Source organism: Aspergillus welwitschiae, assembly GCF_003344945.1.
Source record: "Aspergillus welwitschiae strain CBS 139.54b unplaced genomic scaffold BDQ94scaffold_83, whole genome shotgun sequence".
Lineage (NCBI taxonomy): Eukaryota > Fungi > Ascomycota > Eurotiomycetes > Eurotiales > Aspergillaceae > Aspergillus > Aspergillus welwitschiae.
The window spans coordinates 1-17,802 of NW_020798777.1; the positions used below are offsets into that span (position 1 = coordinate 1).

General features: G+C 48.6%; 7 protein-coding genes across 7 annotated transcripts in view; 2 read left to right on the plus strand and 5 right to left on the minus strand.

The window, feature by feature from the left end:
• Positions 1-3,574: 3,574 nt before the first annotated feature.
• On the minus strand, positions 3,575-4,345 carry BDQ94DRAFT_164145 (uncharacterized protein; the record flags this gene model as incomplete). The annotated part of the gene is made up of 2 exons (XM_026769916.1): positions 3,575-3,757; positions 3,788-4,345. 2 exons carry the CDS (start codon positions 4,343-4,345, stop codon positions 3,575-3,577), a joined length of 741 nt encoding a protein of 246 aa, XP_026619846.1.
• Positions 4,346-7,260: 2,915 nt separating this feature from the next.
• Positions 7,261-7,654, minus strand: BDQ94DRAFT_164146 (uncharacterized protein; the record flags this gene model as incomplete). The annotated part of the gene is made up of 2 exons (XM_026769917.1): positions 7,261-7,291; positions 7,323-7,654. The coding sequence occupies 2 exons, from the start codon at positions 7,652-7,654 to the stop codon at positions 7,261-7,263; spliced, it is 363 nt and encodes a 120-aa protein (XP_026619847.1).
• A 1,616-nt stretch (positions 7,655-9,270) lies between these two features.
• Positions 9,271-11,408, minus strand: BDQ94DRAFT_164147 (uncharacterized protein; the record flags this gene model as incomplete). The annotated part of the gene is made up of 5 exons (XM_026769918.1): positions 9,271-9,348; positions 9,808-9,935; positions 10,067-10,142; positions 10,241-10,372; positions 10,539-11,408. 5 exons carry the CDS (start codon positions 11,406-11,408, stop codon positions 9,271-9,273), a joined length of 1,284 nt encoding a protein of 427 aa, XP_026619848.1.
• Positions 11,409-11,633: 225 nt separating this feature from the next.
• On the minus strand, positions 11,634-13,256 carry BDQ94DRAFT_154918 (uncharacterized protein). The gene has a single exon (XM_026768381.1). The coding sequence runs from the start codon at positions 12,868-12,870 to the stop codon at positions 12,121-12,123; it is 750 nt and encodes a 249-aa protein (XP_026619849.1). The 5' UTR covers positions 12,871-13,256; the 3' UTR covers positions 11,634-12,120.
• On the plus strand, positions 13,019-15,022 carry BDQ94DRAFT_154922 (F-box protein). Its single transcript, XM_026768382.1, has one exon. It carries the CDS (start codon positions 13,410-13,412, stop codon positions 14,577-14,579), a length of 1,170 nt encoding a protein of 389 aa, XP_026619850.1. The 5' UTR covers positions 13,019-13,409; the 3' UTR covers positions 14,580-15,022.
• Positions 15,023-16,090: 1,068 nt separating this feature from the next.
• Positions 16,091-16,412, minus strand: BDQ94DRAFT_154927 (uncharacterized protein; the record flags this gene model as incomplete). Its single annotated transcript, XM_026768383.1, has 1 exon — positions 16,091-16,412. A coding segment is annotated over exon 1 (258 nt), but the record flags the coding sequence as incomplete, so codon positions are not given.
• A 544-nt stretch (positions 16,413-16,956) lies between these two features.
• The window catches only part of BDQ94DRAFT_154928 (uncharacterized protein), a 1,052-nt gene continuing 206 nt past the window's right edge, over positions 16,957-17,802 (plus strand). Inside the window, exon 1 of the mRNA XM_026768384.1 lies at positions 16,957-17,328. Within this exon, the coding sequence (XP_026619852.1) occupies positions 17,134-17,328 (195 nt within the window). The 5' untranslated portion in view covers positions 16,957-17,133. The remainder of the gene's footprint in view (positions 17,329-17,802) is intronic.

The window sequence follows — 17,802 nt, forward strand, 5'->3', positions numbered from 1 at the left end:
CTTCTGATCTCTGTTTTTTGTATTGTGATTGATGTCTAACCTCGAGACGAGCAGTGTTTTGCCGAGTTGACTTGTGTGGGTAACAGTGAAGATTAAGTTGGACACAGTGCAAGAGCTGAATCAGACTAGTTCTTGGGGGAGAGGCGCTTATTTGTGATATTGTAAAAGAAAAAGCTTTGTTAGTCCTGGAGGTCATGATTCCCAATAATGCCGATAGCCTGCAGGTGTGCTGATGATTGTTATGATTTAATGAATCTTGGCATCGCCTGCGCCCTTGCTTTGGTTGTACATGATATTGACTAGTTCTGCTGCCGGTTGCTACATGTGGAACGGATTTTAGGCAGTCACACTTCTAGGCGGCCCAGCTACTTACAACGGGGCCTGCTAGCTATTGCTAATCCTGCGATAGTCCCCCGATAGAACAAACATGGACAGCTCTAAGAGTGGAAAGACCTCAACCTTTTTAAATTAAGACATGTCGGCAAGATCTCATGCTCTTCGAGAGTACCATGGTCAAAGCCTCTGTCGATAATCAAATCCTTTTATGTCCTTGTATATTGTGTGCAGGAAATGAACACAATCATTTGATCCATGCCAATTACTATGCGACGGTCTGTCTACTTTCTGGACTTGGTGGGCCGGCCGCTTGGGGATTTCAGCATTAACAAAGCGAGTAGATATAGCTAATGCTTAACTGCAGAGCTTTTGGTCTTCGTTTTGCTTACATACAAGCGTACACCCAGGACTTGGGCTTGAAGCCAAGGAGGGGCAAGCACGGGGAAATCCTTTCCTGAGGCAACGCTCCGTGCAACTTATCAGAAGGAACTACATGCCTAATAATCCTACTAGTGCCATCTTCTCTTACCTTTGCCCCACGAGCTACTCAGCCGACAACTTTGCGACAAGACCTCATAGCTGTATCAAACAAAGTTGAAGGTAATGGTACACTGTGCCCTACCAAACTCTGGTCCAAAGCCCAGTTTTAACCTAAAAAGCAACGATATCGAAGGATATTCCCAACAACTAGACATACTAGTAATACCAATAGACATCAGATTGGCCTACGCGTTGGGCGGCCTACCTGGATCAGGAAAGGGAATGCGGAAAGATTGAATGTTCGGTCTTCGCATTGAAGAGACCTCTCAGGACAATAAAATAGACTTAACAGCTGCCACGCTGTCGAACTTGGAGGGACCTGACTCAAGGTCCACAGTACCCGATATCACAATCCACAACAAACACCTTGCAACGGAAGAGCGCCACTTTTCGCATACGGGAAAGATTTGGAAATAACGGTCTTCCTGAAAGCAGCCGAAACCGCGATTAATTTGGAAACATAATCCAGGAAAACCTCAAATATAAATACAATTTCGCTGTTGTTAATTCGCTCATTATTGGACTATATCATGGGCCGACCACAACAGATCCTAAGGCATGAATTGATTGGGTAATTATTGCTCTCATAGTTCCCATTCTTATAGTTGTGATTTTGAGTATGCATATGACTTGGAAATGCACAGCTAATCTGTTGCATCTATTAGAAAAAGACCGCGCTGTCGAAGTAGTTCGGTCAGAAGAAAGCTGCAGAATTATCTGATTATGATATCCTGGCAGGAGGCTTGTGAAACGATAGGGAATGCCACGATTACTTGCTCAGAGAAATCTAGCACGCTTACAGGCAATAACATGACAGAGGTAGCTTGTGCTCTGGGACCTATAGATTTGGCACGACGCCTTCCGGTCAGTTGAACCCGTCGAACCCCAGTTGAAGAAATCTCGCAACACCACGAAGGCCTTGTCAAACATACCCTGTTTAGACGGCTCTGTCATTATTAGTGGCGCGGTGAGGGAGCTTTTCGTGCAAAAAATCGCATTGAATTCTATAGCTGTCGAAGGGATCCGGTATAGGGTATTCAAGTTATGGCCAAAGACGAAAACAACTCTTTGTCACACCAGCAGACGCTTTAGGGGGTTCACTTCTCTGAATAAGCAGAGATAAAACGTCTATATACTTCAAATGGACTCCTTTAATCCATCTCGCAGGTGCAAGGCCGATATAATCAGAGGAAGCGGCAGTCGCTATCGTATGCTTGTCAAGGGGCGTCAGAATTGCCCCCAGCCTAAACGAAAGAACTGTATATAAATCAGACTGGTTATTAGCGCAGGTTACTTTCTTCAAAGCAGGAGACGACGGCTTTGCATAACGGTCTGAAAGGAAAGCTCACATTCAATTCGGACGACTGGCTTTGCACAACGTGATCCGCGACGCTACGCTATGATGGCCCAACATCTTGCAATAACGCTCTATACGTCAAAACACTCCCCTTTCTTCTTTCATTTTCTTGTTTTTCCTTCTTTTTTTTAACCCCTCACAACTTGAAGCTTTGCGGAACGGCGAGGGGTACCGTGGCTTCAGTCGAACACAGCCCAGGCTGGTCATCTAGTGTAATCTGTATTGCTCAGATATCGACCATGTAGTACGGAGTCAAGCCATTATCTAGAGTACCCTTCATTTACCTGCCACTTTGTAGTACGCTGTTCTTCTTAGCAAATGGCTTATCGCTGGCTGAAGCTAGTAGCAGCCGAGCCTTGAGCGGTACGGACTATTCCCTCTGTGACAAACTCCAACGATGGGAGTCAAGCATTCATTAAACTAACTCGTGACGCTGGAGAACGAGAATCGGATTTTGCATTGGAAGCGTTGCATCGTACAAGAAGCTTACGAGTTCATGGATCTGGATGAAGGAGAATCGTCCCCTAGTCACGCTCTAGGCTTGCCTCTAACGGAAGGACACCCGGTGGCATTTTATCAATGTACTTAAGAAAGTATAGAACGGTATCTTGCACCGATTCGCCGAAATTGGAACAAGCATAAATTTACGGGCTCTAAATCAAAATCTGCAAGTTTAGTACCACCATGTAGTGATAACACTTCGACCTGAAAACAAGCGAGCATTTTTCAGTTTGCAATCTGTTTATGGAGCTCCAGTGGGTTCAAAGCGACTTGTAATTTCTGTCATCTCAGTCTATCTCTGCTGACAACATAAAGAGAAGCCGGAGGTATGAATCTAGCATTTAAGGTATTATATATAGCACTCCATTTTCTAGGCAGGCTTATGTGTCTTACTAATACTGCGTCATCAGAACCGGCACGAGCATCAACTGCTCGGCATCACCACGCTGTGATTTTTGATAGCCACTAAGACCCGCCTCCAACTTCGAACGCCATGGAAGGCATACGGCTAGGTGAATAAATGACATCATCGATCAGATCATCAGCATATATTTTTTGCACGAGCATGGGGATGTTACACCTCGATTCATGTAACTTATATATTTACACATGGCAATACTTTCAAGGAACTTAAAATTTACGTGCCAAACCCGCAGACTGTCAAAATTACATTCATCCAAAATCGCGTATTAAGGCATTATTACAGACACAATCACAATTATCACTCCATCTCTACACTGTACCGAATCTCTCTGCGGCGATAGTTTAGCAGCAGCATTTACCCAAGCAAGCGTAGCCTCATTGACAACAGGTGCCACTCCATTTCGCACGCCGCGGACTTTAGTAACCCCTCTTTGCCCAGCTTGGCGAAGGAGTTGCAGAGGCAGACAAAGAGACCGAGCTCAAAGCGGCAGCACTTGCTGATACATTCGCAGCAAGGTTGGCAGTAAGAGGCCCGATGAACAGGTTCTGGTTACACGGAGCTGGAGGCGCAGTCACGCAGCCTTGAAAGTATGAACCAAGCTAACCGGGGGCAGTTCCGTTGGAAAGCACGTAAGCAGGGCTGTAGGCAGGGACTAATGAAGTGCTGTTCGATGGAAAAAGGACGGCCTGCTGGTGGCTGGCCATATAATAGGCGTGCGCAGTGTGCTCAGCAGCCAAACGGGCCCACAATAACGAGGCCTCGGGAGCCTGGATGTAACCAGCCAATGCGATGTACGCCCCAGCAACTGACGACTCCAGCTGAAGGGCGTTGCGCACGAAGGTCTCACCATCAATGGCACTCGGGAAGGTGAAACTGCAGTTCTGAGGGCTAAAGCCAGACACCTTCGCGCCAAGTTGCTGCACAGCACGCACGCCCAAACGGTTTTGTCTCTGGATACCTTGGAGGTTGGCGGAGGACTCTGAGTTGGAGCTATTTAGAGTGCTGTTCAAGGTGGTCAGATTTACGGGAACCGAAGAGTAAAACCGGTCCAGGAAGGACGAGAGCGCAAAGCCATAATTAACGGATGGCAAATCAGATGACTGAAGCGAACAGCTTGATGAGGCGGTGTTCTGAGCCACAGCGACACCTGCGAGAAGCAGGCCGTTCAAGGCGGAGACAATGCGCATCGCGATTAATATAATACTATCGATCCGTTGTCTTCAGTGAGGTTTTCCTTTTGTTTTGGACCGGAGAGGATACAGTTCAAGTATATCATGAACAATGAGCGCCGTTGGTTTTCTGAGAGATCCAGCGGTATTTCAACCAACAATAGATAGCATAAGCTACTTTTATAGCTTCCTCCATTACCCATTCTCACATCCTGCTGAGTGCAACCATGTGATTGAAATCCAGACCAGCCCTGTCGAACGCGTGTCCTGAAGATCCCAACAGAAGCGGAGCCTCGACTTCACCACTTGCATCATGACATGGCTGGCTGGAGCCTATTGACAAACTATGCCTTACCTTATAACCTTATAAGGGACGGAAAAGAAGAATATCGCCTCCAGACCTATGCGTCTTACTCTCAGTTAACAGGCCGGTGCACCAATGCGGAATTACTATCCACTATACTTCGAACCCGGTTCATTTGACCCATGGTCTCCTGCGCACTTGATCCTCGCCTAACCTACTGTGGTGATATCATGAGCGCCGTATCTTCCGTATAGTAATGAATAATACCATCCCCAAAAGCTCACATACAAGGGGATTCAGTCGGAGAAAGCGGTAAGCTCATCCTCGCTCGGAATTCTGGATAAGCATTACAAGGAACGGTTCTTCCGAAGCCCGGCGCCAATTAGCAGACTTACCTTATCACACGATGATGCGGGCCCAGATAGACTGCAGATGAGCTCAAGTGCCTACCGCTTCGCGGTAGTGATGATGATCTCAGGGTCTGCATCTGTTGTCATCCACTGGCGGATCTTAGCGGAAGAATAAACTTAAGTTGCGCTAGCCTTGTTTCGCTTACTAGCGGATGCCAAGCGCACCTTCTGTGCCTGACCGGCTGCTTATTCTGTACGCTGTACTCGGATCTCGGAAACAAGGCTCAGTACTAGTCTGGGCGAAGCAAGCAATCTCCGAGCTTGCTTCAGGTACGTAGAACACTGTTCATCTGGATACAATGTTAGTAAGACTCCAAGAGTATACCTAGCTAAAATTACTTCGTGGGTATACAGATAATGAGTTGTTATTCACGATTGCCATTGATCTCTACTTTGGGTTGCAGTCTTGATTGATGCTTGCGTCATTCGAGTTCATTACGAAAAAACCAACCAGTCCTTTAAATGGAAGTTAATTCAGTTTTGGTTGGAACCAGGAACCAACAGAGGCAGCAGGTTTGCTCAGTCTATTGTAAGTCTGGAGCATGAAAACCCGACTATGAGAGGCCCAGACCAATAGAAGGTGAGGAATGCGAGCTCGCTTGGGTGAAGCATGTTTCACTGCAGAGGGTAGGATTTTAAATGATGGATTACGAATCTGACTAACCCGGCATGACATGTGGGTAAGTGATGGTTGCGATGACGAACAAGGTACGGACAAGGTGTCGATGTCAACTTCCGACAGACTGCAAGGGGAAGCCAAGATGGGGATGGCCTGGCTATGGATAATTCGGATGATGGGCCTCTCCTGCTAGTAGTGTTTGGTAATAGCTTATCGTCGTGCAAGTGCCTCCTAGAGATGGTAAAATCAATTCAGCTTCCCTTAGGACGAGAGGTTATGTGGCCGGTCATAATGACATCATCTGACATTCAACAGTCATTATGCGTCAAGAGTCCAAGTTCCCGGATTGAGGTCGATCGGTCCATGAAATTTTGATTTGGCTTATTCTAAACAGTTTTACGCACCTTCAATGGTCCTGGGTGTAATTGAAGTATGGACTGCAGGTCATTCTGGGCAGCATCGGGTAATAGGTGGCGTCAAAGTAGACAACAGTGCGAACTTGAAAAGTCTGAAACTACGTCACCATCCTTTTTGAAGTACCCGTGGCTCTTTTCTTTGCCCTATTACCATTTCAGACATTATACGACGTCTGTCCATTACAATTAGTGACGTAAGACTTCGAGTACCCGGGGGTACTTCTCTTGGCATGTTATTAATATGGTATCCAGAACAACTAATCGTTTGGATACCTGGAGAAGTTCCAGGCTTGCCTTCACCCGTCCAAAATTTTACCAAGGACATCAATTTTTTGGAGCACTTGTACGAAAGCCTACTACTCATGAAGAGGGTGACTATTAAGGTAGCATGAAAGCTTCATGCTCTCTCTTACCGCTTCCGATGTCCTAGTGAAGACAATAGACGGTTGAAACCAGAAGTTGCGCCGGCTTTGTCTAGATTCGAACTGGCGTTCTCGGCAAAAAGGACATCAGCTTCTCGGGATCGACCGTTCCACAGAGCTATGAATTACTCCCTAGGAGGTGTAGCCAATATGTGGACCACAAGGTCTACCGCGCGCCCGCGAGGGTTGGTGTGTGTCTTTCCAAGAATTCGGTCGCGGCTTTCGGTTACCCGTGCGAGATTCCATCAATGCTGATCGACCACTGCTACCGTTTCCAGTCCATGATCTTTTAGGGTGCCTTTCATTCCTCGATTCACTGGTTCTCGAATTGACAGTGATAATTCCTGAATATCCTTATGTCAGGTCGGGGTTATGGGATGATTGATACCATTCAGTTCGCTCAAACGCCGAGCTCCGGATCATCATGCCAAATTCACGTAGAGAAATGGACTGTCTCGAAAGAACCAAATGATATCCAGCAATATATAAAGTCTCCCTAGAAGCTGCTTGCACAAAAATCGCCAAGGTAGTAGTCGTTTGCATGATCACATACAGTGATAAATCATGTGGAATGTTGGACTCCGAGTATCATGCCATGCTCATGAGCCGACACCTGATGACATACAGCCATTTATGTCGTCAAGTGTGTGTGTATCTCCACGAATGCCTCTTAGAAGTTCCTTGTTAAAGACGGCGCGTTTGTCCTGAAAAACTTCAGAGCAGCTGATATCCACGCTACTCCATCGATCGCAAAGTATTGTACTACATGCTGGTAGGCCATGTAACTTGAACACTTGGTGGAGAGTTTGTCAAAAGTGGCCAACCGCCGTTTCAGCAGGTGGTATTCATCGAAAAAGGTTGAATACTCTTCCAGAGCATGACATGCCTTCTCATCCAAAGGAGCATCATCCATACTCGGCGGCTTGTCTTGGGTATGATGACAACATGGAAGGCACAACGCAGTCTGCTCCTTCAAGCCGTCTTCAGGGTCACAATCTCGGTCCGCGTGGTAAGTCCAACTCACGTCTGCTTCGGCGTAATCCAGTGGGGAGAGAAGTCTAGAGGTGTTGGGATCCGAGATGTATGTGGCGCTTTTGCAAAGAGTAGGGCTCGCGGCAAGAAAAAGGGAGAGCGACGTTCCAAAAGGCCGAGGCATTTTGATTGATGGAGAAAATAAGACAATGAAAGAACGAACACTGGAATTCGTTGCTCAATACCTTGCTTCATATACTTTTGCCTGCGTAGGACTCGAGGGACCATTCCACGAGAATAGATCCTGATATGTACCAGCTGCCAGTAGAGCGGGTCCCAGATCCGCAGGAGCGAAAAGGCCGAGAATAGTTCTAGCTGTCATTGAGAATTTTTTAGTGCTGGCTCAACTCCGGACCGGCATGGTAAGATTAAATGGGTATCTCTACCGGATCAATATCGCGCAGACAGACCAGTGTGCATGCGGACAAGCAAAAGAAACCGTGGAGCACTTCCTCTTCCGATGTCGGAAGTGGACCACGCAACGGATCGCACTGCTACAACGTGCCCGTACTCACCGGGGCGATCTCTCCCTCTGCCTGGACGGGAAATCGCCTTCTGATTATCAGCTATGGACGCCGAACTTGGAGGCAGTACGAGCCTCAATACAATTTGCCATCGCTACGGGCCGACTCGACGCCACCTAACCATGTCAACCAAAACATTGACACCCTTCTCCTAACTAACCTACACCAACCACCCTGTGCCACAGATGGTAGACGCGCTTCAACTGCCGAGGATGGGATGTTGAACACTTGAAGAAGCGCCTTCAAGCCAGTCTACTAACAAATATACTAACCCACAGGGATTCCTACGATAGTGACAGCTGAGAGGACATATACTGAAAGGATCTATGTATGGGCTCGAAGGAGATACGGCAGATGTACATTAGAACCTGTATTGATAGACCAGCGATAGTTGCCATTTCGGCTGAGCCGCCGGGCGTTAATGAATTATGTGTGTGTATCAGGACCAGAAATCGATAGCTACATCCTGCCCTGAGATGAGATGGAGCAGGACCGTCTCGATACCATGCACGCTTTAGCCATGAAAGGGCTGTGGCCAGCCAGGTTAGTTCACATGCAGATGCACGATAGGTCAGACCTGACCGACGACACGGTAAAATGGGTTTTCCCTGAGGCGGAAGAGGTTGTTTTTCAGCGGACATCTGCTCCAGGTGATTTTCGGATGTAGGAGGGCTAGCCAGCGCAATTGACGGATGAGAGCATGAAGGATCTGCAACGGTGAGCATGGGGGTACCCTCCACGGTGCTCTCGCCCGGACGCTTTTCCGTTCTTTAATGACCCCGGCAAGCTTTACGGTAACTGGTGTTGGCCAGAATTGATAATTTCGGGCAGATCGGTCCTTTCTGAGGGCACCAGATCCTCATTTGTCCGGGCAATTCCATAGCCGTTGTCATCATTATTGATAGGTCGCCACTTGCCCGGGGTATCAGACATGACTACCTTTATTTGAGGCCCATCAAGGGCTTTTGAAGGAAAGCCCCGTGTCAATTGGTTGAGGGTTGCTCACTAGCACGCGGTCTCGTGTAACGGCTCCTTCACCATACCGCATTTGAAACGTACATACTGAAGCACACACCCTATTAATTCGCAATTACATAGACTTCAGCTGGATCTGAGTCCAGCAATCCTAGTCTTTTGATGGGAAATCATATCCATGGCCGGGCATCGATGTTTTCGGCTCTCTCGCAAGCCTGTTCGGTGAGTGATGATGTAATTGCTAGATTTCCCTGCGTTCATGGAGCTCCTTCCGAGAATTCGGGGCCGGCAGGTGCCATACAGAATCATGTGTGCTAACCTAGAAATGTCAATAGCAGCACTGGCTGCAGGTATATCCGGCAGCGCTTACGAGCTAGGTGGAAACCCAGTATGAAAGCTAACTTGCCTCACGTAATGGGTCACCTACGGTATGTACATGCGTCGATAAGACAGGAATAGACAACGGTCGTACAGTACAACTGCTGTGGAATTTGATAAAGCAAGCATACAAAATTGCATCACAGGGCTTCAGTGCCTCTGTCCCTCCTTAGAACCTGACGAGTCTGTCCACGCTTTATGAAGGCACAGGCGAGAGTAAAAAAAAAAACTCACTTTATCATCGTCCAAAATAATACGATGAAGCTAGAACAATGAAAAGAGTATCACAGATGAGTGTTGTCCCATTTCGAAATGATGCGATGTAGAGACAGAGCGCAGAAGCTGAAACGTTCCCATGAATCGTCATCATACGTGCGAAGCCCTGGTCCTCGTCGTCAACCAAGGAAGGATAAGCTTCTGCAAAAGCGGGTCCCAGCAACCAGTTGCCGGGATTGCGGAAGCGCCTTTCGAAGACAAGATTGATCATAAGCTCGTCCCCATCACCGGAAGATGGGACGCGTTCTGTCGCTTCATAGGGCCAATTAACACAGTGTACGTGCAAAGGGAATGAGCCAGTTCTCGGTGGGATAATCCCCGATACGACATCATCAAATGATCTCGCATCCGCGGCCAGGGCAGGCAGTCTATCCACGACGGACGGGTTGTGAGAAGCTGCGACCGACGAGGGTTGAGCCACTCAGGCAATCGATCATAACCATCAGGGATTGGAAAAATCTGCCACCGCATCATGAGGAATATGGGAAACAGTACAACCACTTATTCTGGGGGGGGGTGGAGATATCCGGGAATGTCCGCGAGATATCAGTGAATACGTTTGATAAGGAATGCGGATAGACGCCTTCCTCCTTACTGAGCGAGGACAAGACCCTGGGATAAGGGGAGCCCACGACACTCTGCTCCAATACCCTCTTCGCTGCTTGATGTTGTCGGTTATGAAGGAAGTCCTAAAGGATGGCGTCTAGAATACATGTAGGAGCAACGTTGCGAATTTAGGTTAGGTGAGCAGGCAAGTGCGGTTCTGCCATCGAAAGATGAGCGGTTCGACAAATATGTTGAAGATGGGTTCGAAGGTGGCCACAGTGTCTCTGAGAAGCGTCAAAGCCCCTCCACTTTGGGTACTCGCTGCGATGCATCAAGCAGGAAATTGAAGCCCATTCGTTCATCCGTTCCGCCAGAGGCCAGACCGTGAGCCATATTATGTCGCTGGTCGTCGAACACAATGCGAGAATAAGCTGGACCGCTCGTTGTGATATCATGGCGTGCCGTGCCAGATGTGACGGCCGCTTGGGCGGTGGAAGAAGATGCCCCTGTGCTCGCAGCAGACTCAGTGTACGGTTGTTCGCCTGCGGCTGACCTCTCGGAATTGGCTGAGAAACACAAGCTGTCAGATAAAGGCGGCGTTGATGTTACTGAGGGAATGTGAGTAGCGGTTCTGGAAGGCGTGGAAGGCAGAGTATTCAGCTCTTGGTCTCCCAGCAATGGCTGAAGAATATCCATGATCGCCTTTAGCCCTTGCCTGATCTTCCGGTTTTCTGCTTGGATGATTTCATTTTGCCTCAATACCGCCTGAAGATCCAAGAACTGCTTCTGCGTCGATAGTTCGCGGACCCGTCGTTCCAGGAGATTAATATGAGCCTTCGTCTTTTCGCGAATGGCACGCTGGGCCTGCCGGTCCCTGGCTCGCTTCTTCGCCAATTGTTCGGGGGTAAGATTCGCTACACCTCGTGCAGAGGTACATTTGAGCTTGTGTTTGTGGCCTGCTAGTGTTTCCGCATCCACGGAGGTCAATGCGGACGGTATTGGGGAGGACTTCTCCAGTTTCACTACGTTCGATCGTAGAGTCGCGACCGGAACTGCGGTGGATCGCCCTTGAGCCGTTGAGGCGGCAGCAGTAAAAGGGAAGGAAGAGGAGGGAATTGCAGGGAATACCTCGATTGTCGCTAGAGGAGTGACATCAGCCAGAGGAAGGTAGGTAGTCATAGTCTCGCTGCCGGGCTACAGGGACGCAACGGCCATTCAAACCGATGGGAAAGCACAACCGAAGCGGATCGGATTCCTAGATATAAAGGAGATTCGAGCCGGCTTGGGTTCACGTTCAGGTGATTTGATTCGCCGTCCCAGCCAATCATAATCGATGGCTATGCGGGAACCGCCCCACCGCTTATGAGCGGTAACATAACTAACCGCTCCTCAAAATTCCGCTCACACCCCTGTCTGAAGGTACCTGAATGCGAGACAACAATAGTACAGCATTGTAAACGTTGGCAGGATCTTTCTTTTCATCCCTGAAGTTGCCGCGTATTATTAAAAAGGTCAAATTTCCGCGTCCCCTGCTCTAGATTCATTTCCCCTCACTGCTCGATAGCACCTATACTCGAGTTTGTAATCGGGTTTGCAGGTATTCAGAACGAGAAATCTAGCATCAATTGACCGCCCTCCGAGTACGTCGACGTTTCACAAAGAGTGTGGTACTGAGGGATATCACCTCGCAAAAAGCTAAAACATGTCCGGTACCTCGATTCCAGCCCTTGAGAGCGATATCAAACAAAGGAATATTGTGGTAGCAGAGGTCTGTACTTTGCGGCTAAGCAAACCGTTGGAATCTAACGACACTAAATATGGTATCATCGAGATACCAACACTGTAGAAAGTATCTCCAATATTGAGTGTTGTTTCTCAAGGATCTGATTCACTACTTTCGATTCGTTGGAAGACGAGAGACCGGCTTTCGGGTTGCGACCGAAACAGATCTCTCATCCCGCTCAGTAAGTCTCCGTTCGCCGATTCCACCCTTCTGAGGTTGATGTTTTGGGAGGCCATTAACGTATGCGTCGGTTTCAAAGCGTACTATGAATCTTAAGTCGCCGAAGTCGTACAAGATAATTCTATTATGTCCAGAACTACTGGAAATCTGGGAAGTGGTGAATGCTTTCTCAAACTCATGACCGTAAACCCTCACTGCGATCATGTGGTCCAATGATCGTGTGTTTCGGTTTCCGCCCGACAAAAATTCGTTCGTATTGTACATGATCTCAAAATCAATGGCAAAAGGTTTAAGTCCATTTTTAAAGATTCTTGAACTGGTGATCGACAGAAATTTGCTAAAATTGTTCCGATAAGTTATCGAGTCAGCTAGATGGACGTTGTATGAAGGACTCCCAATGTACAACGAGCGGAAAAGTGGCTCAAGCGGACTTTTAGAATGACGAAACGCGTTTTGAGCAATATGAATGAGCCCGGAGTCTGGCCACCTTCCTGGGGATCTTGGGTGGAAACCAAAGAGGAGGGGGCAACCAGGGACGGCAATAGGGGGGCTTGGCGATGCGATGCAGTTATAAGACAAATGCTCCTTCATATTGCCTATTGTCTCAGCAACTTCAACTCTGGACGAGGACTGTCTGCGATCCGAATAGAAGTTATAATCTTGATTACTTGGTCCCATTTGGGCCAGTGTAACTCACGTGATTGCCTAATTCTGTTAGGGACGGGACTCCGTCCCCTGTGGCTTAACCTAGCTCCCTCGCTTAGTCATTGTTAGATAGATCTCTGGTCCCGTCCCATCCAATAGACAAGCATCCATCGCTTCACAAAAATCTCGAGTCATGTGATCATGAATTACTGTAACGAAAAGTCCCTGTACGCTTCGAACGTTCTAATTTCTATCACATCGAGATCAAAGCAACTCTTCATACACCGAAGAACCCATCATTGAGAGAGGGCTTCGGTGTTCTTAGATCCTTCATCACGGATCGTATAAACAGTGTACGAGCCGCCACTCCCAAGGCAAAACTAGCGGCGATCTGCGTCCCATCTGTCTTGGGAGCCAGGTCAGCCGGGTCGGCAGCGTTCAAAAGCAGTCCTGCTATACATCGCCTCCACACCCCTCGTTATCCCAACCATGCAACAGCCTGTCGACTAGTTTCCGTCAAACCATCATAAGGCTTAACAACAGTGAGCACCTGCTATAATCCAGCCAACATAATGGATGGACTTCCTATAGAGATAATGGGCATGATTGTGAGAAAATTAGAAAGTAGGGATTTTCTCAATTTTCGCCTTGCCAATAGAAGTCTCCGAGCAAGGTCATTCCAGGATTTCACTAAGAAATTTTTTGAGACGCGACGCCACACATTAAGCCGACATAGCCTTGAGACCCATCGAAATGTGGCTACTCACCCTGCTTTTGGCAGTGCATTGCGTGTTCTCGTGATCCACCCTGATCACCTTACAGCAGATCACCTAGCCAATCCCCGAAATAAAGAAGCCGCTGCGGTGGATAGAATCAGCTATGAACAACATTTAGCCGAGCAGGACCATCTGGCAGCATCTGGCTACGATACTGCATGTCTCGCACAAGCCCTTTCCAAGGCAACAAACTGCAGGACAATATTCATCGAGGATGATATTAACCACCGCCCTTGGGGGGCTCGTTCTCTCGAGAAATTGACCGGTGTTGAACCAAACTCCACATTGGACAGTTCAGAAAGCCGGAAATTCTTTGCTCGCGCTATTCATGTCATCTTCGCTGCTGTTGCTGCAGGTTGTGTCCCACTGCAGCGCTTTGAACTCAATGTGGGGTTGTCTAGAGTTCCAGTGGACCCAGGAATGCTACAGCTTCCGGATTTCTGCCTCACTATGAGTCCTATTACTTCGACACTCACAACCTTACGTATCACAGTTGGCCCACCAGAGAGGGAAAGTGCGTTACCCTGGGCAAGGCATCTAGTACGATTTATCGTGCAGTTTTCCGGGCTTGAAGTGCTACGTCTAGGGTTTGATTCTCGTATTCAAACAGGGGATTTTAAGGCGCCAAGCGAAGGCATTTGCCTCAAGAATCTCCTCGTCTTGGAGATCGACACAGTCAGTGGTACGAAAGACCATTTAGCTAGGCTACTTCTTTCCCATAAAATGACTTTGCGCGACGTGTATCTGGAATTAATCGAACTTCCAACTCTAGAATCCTGGAGATCATTACTTAAGACCATTCGGGATGAACTTTGTTTAGACCGCCTTGAGATCACGGACTGTGAAGCCAGTGATCGTATCATTATGTTCGGCGACAAGCAGTTATCGGATTCTACTAGCATCCAAGGAGGGAAAGAAGCTTTGAATAATCTCATTGGGACACTAATCTTGGGGAAGATGATCTGAGCCACTGTTGGGTGACTGAACATGCTCTTGCGGAGGCGGATGCCAACCAGGTAAGCTATAAATACTCGGAGCTAGACGCGAAATCGAATAAAAAATTATCAAAGCATTTCGGTCGGCGGGGGCTGGTTGATGAGATGTATGTATCTCTAGCAGCTTACCTAGAAGTCGTGTAACAGTTCCTCCGCTCAAGCCTGCCGTGCAGACGGGCTCTTGCAACATGTACGGTTCATGTTGCAAATGCGTATTTACTACTCGGTCTAAGATAAAGACCACGACGTCTTGTGGCGGCATGCTTTGCAACGTTTCCGAATAGATGTCACAAGCTTGAGATACTGCCATTCTGTTTATACTCCACCTTTTCGAAGCCGGGCTTATATTTCGTCGCTCCGACGCAGCGAATACGCTGCATACTGTCCGAGATGCAACCAAGGGCCCAAGGGCGCTTCAACCACTTCACATCCTTTGACAACCAAGCGGCCACTCAGATCATTTCACAGCATGTTATGCAACTCACTGTCACAGTGGTTGACTCAGCGCGACCGGAGCACAACCAGAGCTTTGTCGCGCGCCTGATGAAAGAAGATGTATTTCTCATCATGGATGACATGCTGAAGCCGCGTCCCAGACCAGCTCAAGTTCATCATTTGCGCCACTAATTTGCCGTGGTACCAATATGCCACGCGAGGCTTGAAGTCCCCCAGACAGTGCTGTTCCTGTAAGTTCCTAAGGTGGTGATAATTGTCCAGAAGGCGATGATGCTTGTCCAGTCGTTGCTTTCATGATCATAGTGTATCCGCGAAAAAGGAGGGTGGCTTTGATAAGATACCCTGTCCGACCGCACACGTGCAGCTGTTCGAATCCTGGTTCTCGATCTCGTTCAAGTTGACGACGGAGCTGGCGTGTGAACTCCTGCGGTCCGAGGGAGTCTCGGACCACCGTGGAGTTTCCAATTGTGGCAGTACTTATCCATAGGTTCTCAGTTGACCAAGCCGCGGATGCAGGCCATGGTGCAGTATGGTCGCGTAGAATGTCCGTCTTTCTGAGAGGTCTCTTTGTAGCCCCGGCCGGCTCGTGTCCTTTCGCCTCCCCGGATTGATCGGTGGTGGTTGCCTAGGCCGCAACTCGATCGGCTGCGCGACGCTGCTGCGGCAGACGGCGAATGCGATTCTTGATCACTGCCGCTGCCTTCAGCAGACGAGTGCTTCGGGTTGACAACGCGCGTGAGCGCGAGCGCGAGTTGTGTACTTTCCAACCTCGTTTCCAGCGAGAGGGCCGATAAGTAGACGCCCGCAGGTCTTGACCGAGAGTTTCGGGAATCTCTCAACACGTCGACAGAATAGTCCACCGGGTCTCGCTCAAAATCCCGAAGAGATGCTTCCGAATTCGTCGGTCTGTTCTAGATATTCTCAACAACATAATCGAACTGGGTACCAGAAGGGGACAGTGGGCGAGAGGTAAAGGCAGTGGTGCGGTCGAAGTTCTCCCAGACTTGTTCCTGTAGGTGGGAGAAGCACGCCAAGGGACGATGTGCTTGGGGTAGAGTCGGTTCACGGTTCACTGGGTCGGCTGCGTCGCCCTGAGTCGTGAAGGTCGCATCCGCCCCATTTTGGATCGCGTAGAACAGAGTAATGTGGCAGCGATCGAAGGTTGTTAGGTGCACTCGCCGTTCGCGCCTCATCTCGCGCTTGTCTTCCTCCTCATGGCGTCTCTGCCGCTTCTCACAGCATTTATTGTTCTTCAACCCGACGTCGTAGGCGATTGTTTCCTCCATCCCTTCGAAAGAGTTATTTAAATGATACCTGAGTCAAATAATTTCCACGGCGGAAATGATTTCTATCGGGCGCGGGGAATAGAATAGGGAAAGCGTGTCTGGTTGTTTACCAGCTTACTCACCCTTCGGCCGGCGTCCATAGTTGCCTCAGGCAGAAATATACGTCCGTTTCTGGCTCAATTGTCCCCGAAATAGTGCGCCGGCTCGATGATACCTAAATTTGCTATGTAGTAGTCAGTAAAGTTCGGTCCCTCCCCTAATTCTTAGCAAATGGAGACACCGTAGCTAGACGACTCTTGATTGCGTCACTCTCGATACTCACAATCCGTCTATATAGGTACTGTAGAGGATGCTTCCATTGTACGATCTTGCTCACATGAAATTGTACAACCAGGGAATTAGTGAGCAAGTACGCTTTCCAAACACAGTGAGTTGTTGGCTTACCTTTCTCATTGACTGCCCGTTTGCTTGACGACGCTACTGGATGATTTAATCTTTGAGGGTTCGACACAACAGTCATTGCCCATTGATTGGAGCTCATCGACAAGTGGAGAAAAAGCCCGTATTTCCCCGTCTATTATTAATACACCGCGAGGCTGCCTCCTTGCTGTGGATTTGCCGGCCAGGGGCACATGGTGGCCATATACGAAGAGCCAAACCCGACACTACGTCCCGAAATGACCATGCCCTCGCAGGGTATCGGCACCAAGACGTCAGGTCCTCAATCAAAGACGGGGCAGACTAGGGAAAAGAAATGATCGGCGTGGACATGGCAGGGTGAAGATGTGCGCGACTGGTGGGACCGCGCCGCAGGTCAATAGGCGTCTCAAGTACACCGAAATAGTTGGAAAACGGGTTGCATGTCTGCGCAAGTGGGCTTTGCCACTTGGAAACAGTCGGGAAACCGTGGTCCAACAGAGCACCATGATTGCCTGTTCCTTCTTTCGTCGGATTTTCCAGTTTCTACAGCACCTCTGCCTGCACCCAACTGCTAATTGTTGCCCGACGTCATATCCCGTATCGTGTGCGAGATTGTCAAATGTTTCAGAAAGCCTTGGGAAGCTTCTGATCTCCTAGACTTTTTGGAACATAGAATTGAAACTCGATGAAAAGATTCGGATCACCGGGTACCACTAAACCTTGAAATCCATTACTCTGTATCAGGCTTCTTGATTGGGGCCACGCTTTGCCCTCAGAATAAAGAAGAGAGCGACCCTCGACGAGAATGAAAATTCATCTGCGCCCTTTGCCGTGGACGAATGAGATGGCATTGTGTCGGGTGGGTGATTTCCCTGGCTCACTGACCCGGGTCTAATGAGTAGGAATTCCTCGGCAACGGTGACCGGCACGCTCAAATAAGGTTGATTGGGGCTTTTCTAGTCACCAGCTCCACCGCTGGGATTTCTTTACTCGCTATTCCAATATGGGGACCACTGGTATTTTCTTAGGTGG

What these genes read in the sequence shown, in the direction of transcription:
- BDQ94DRAFT_154918 (XM_026768381.1), bottom strand. Translation starts at nt 12,870, where the DNA reads ATGGGACCAAGTAATCAAGATTATAACTTCTATTCGGATCGCAGACAG.
- BDQ94DRAFT_154922 (XM_026768382.1), top strand. Translation starts at nt 13,410, where the DNA reads ATGGATGGACTTCCTATAGAGATAATGGGCATGATTGTGAGAAAATTA.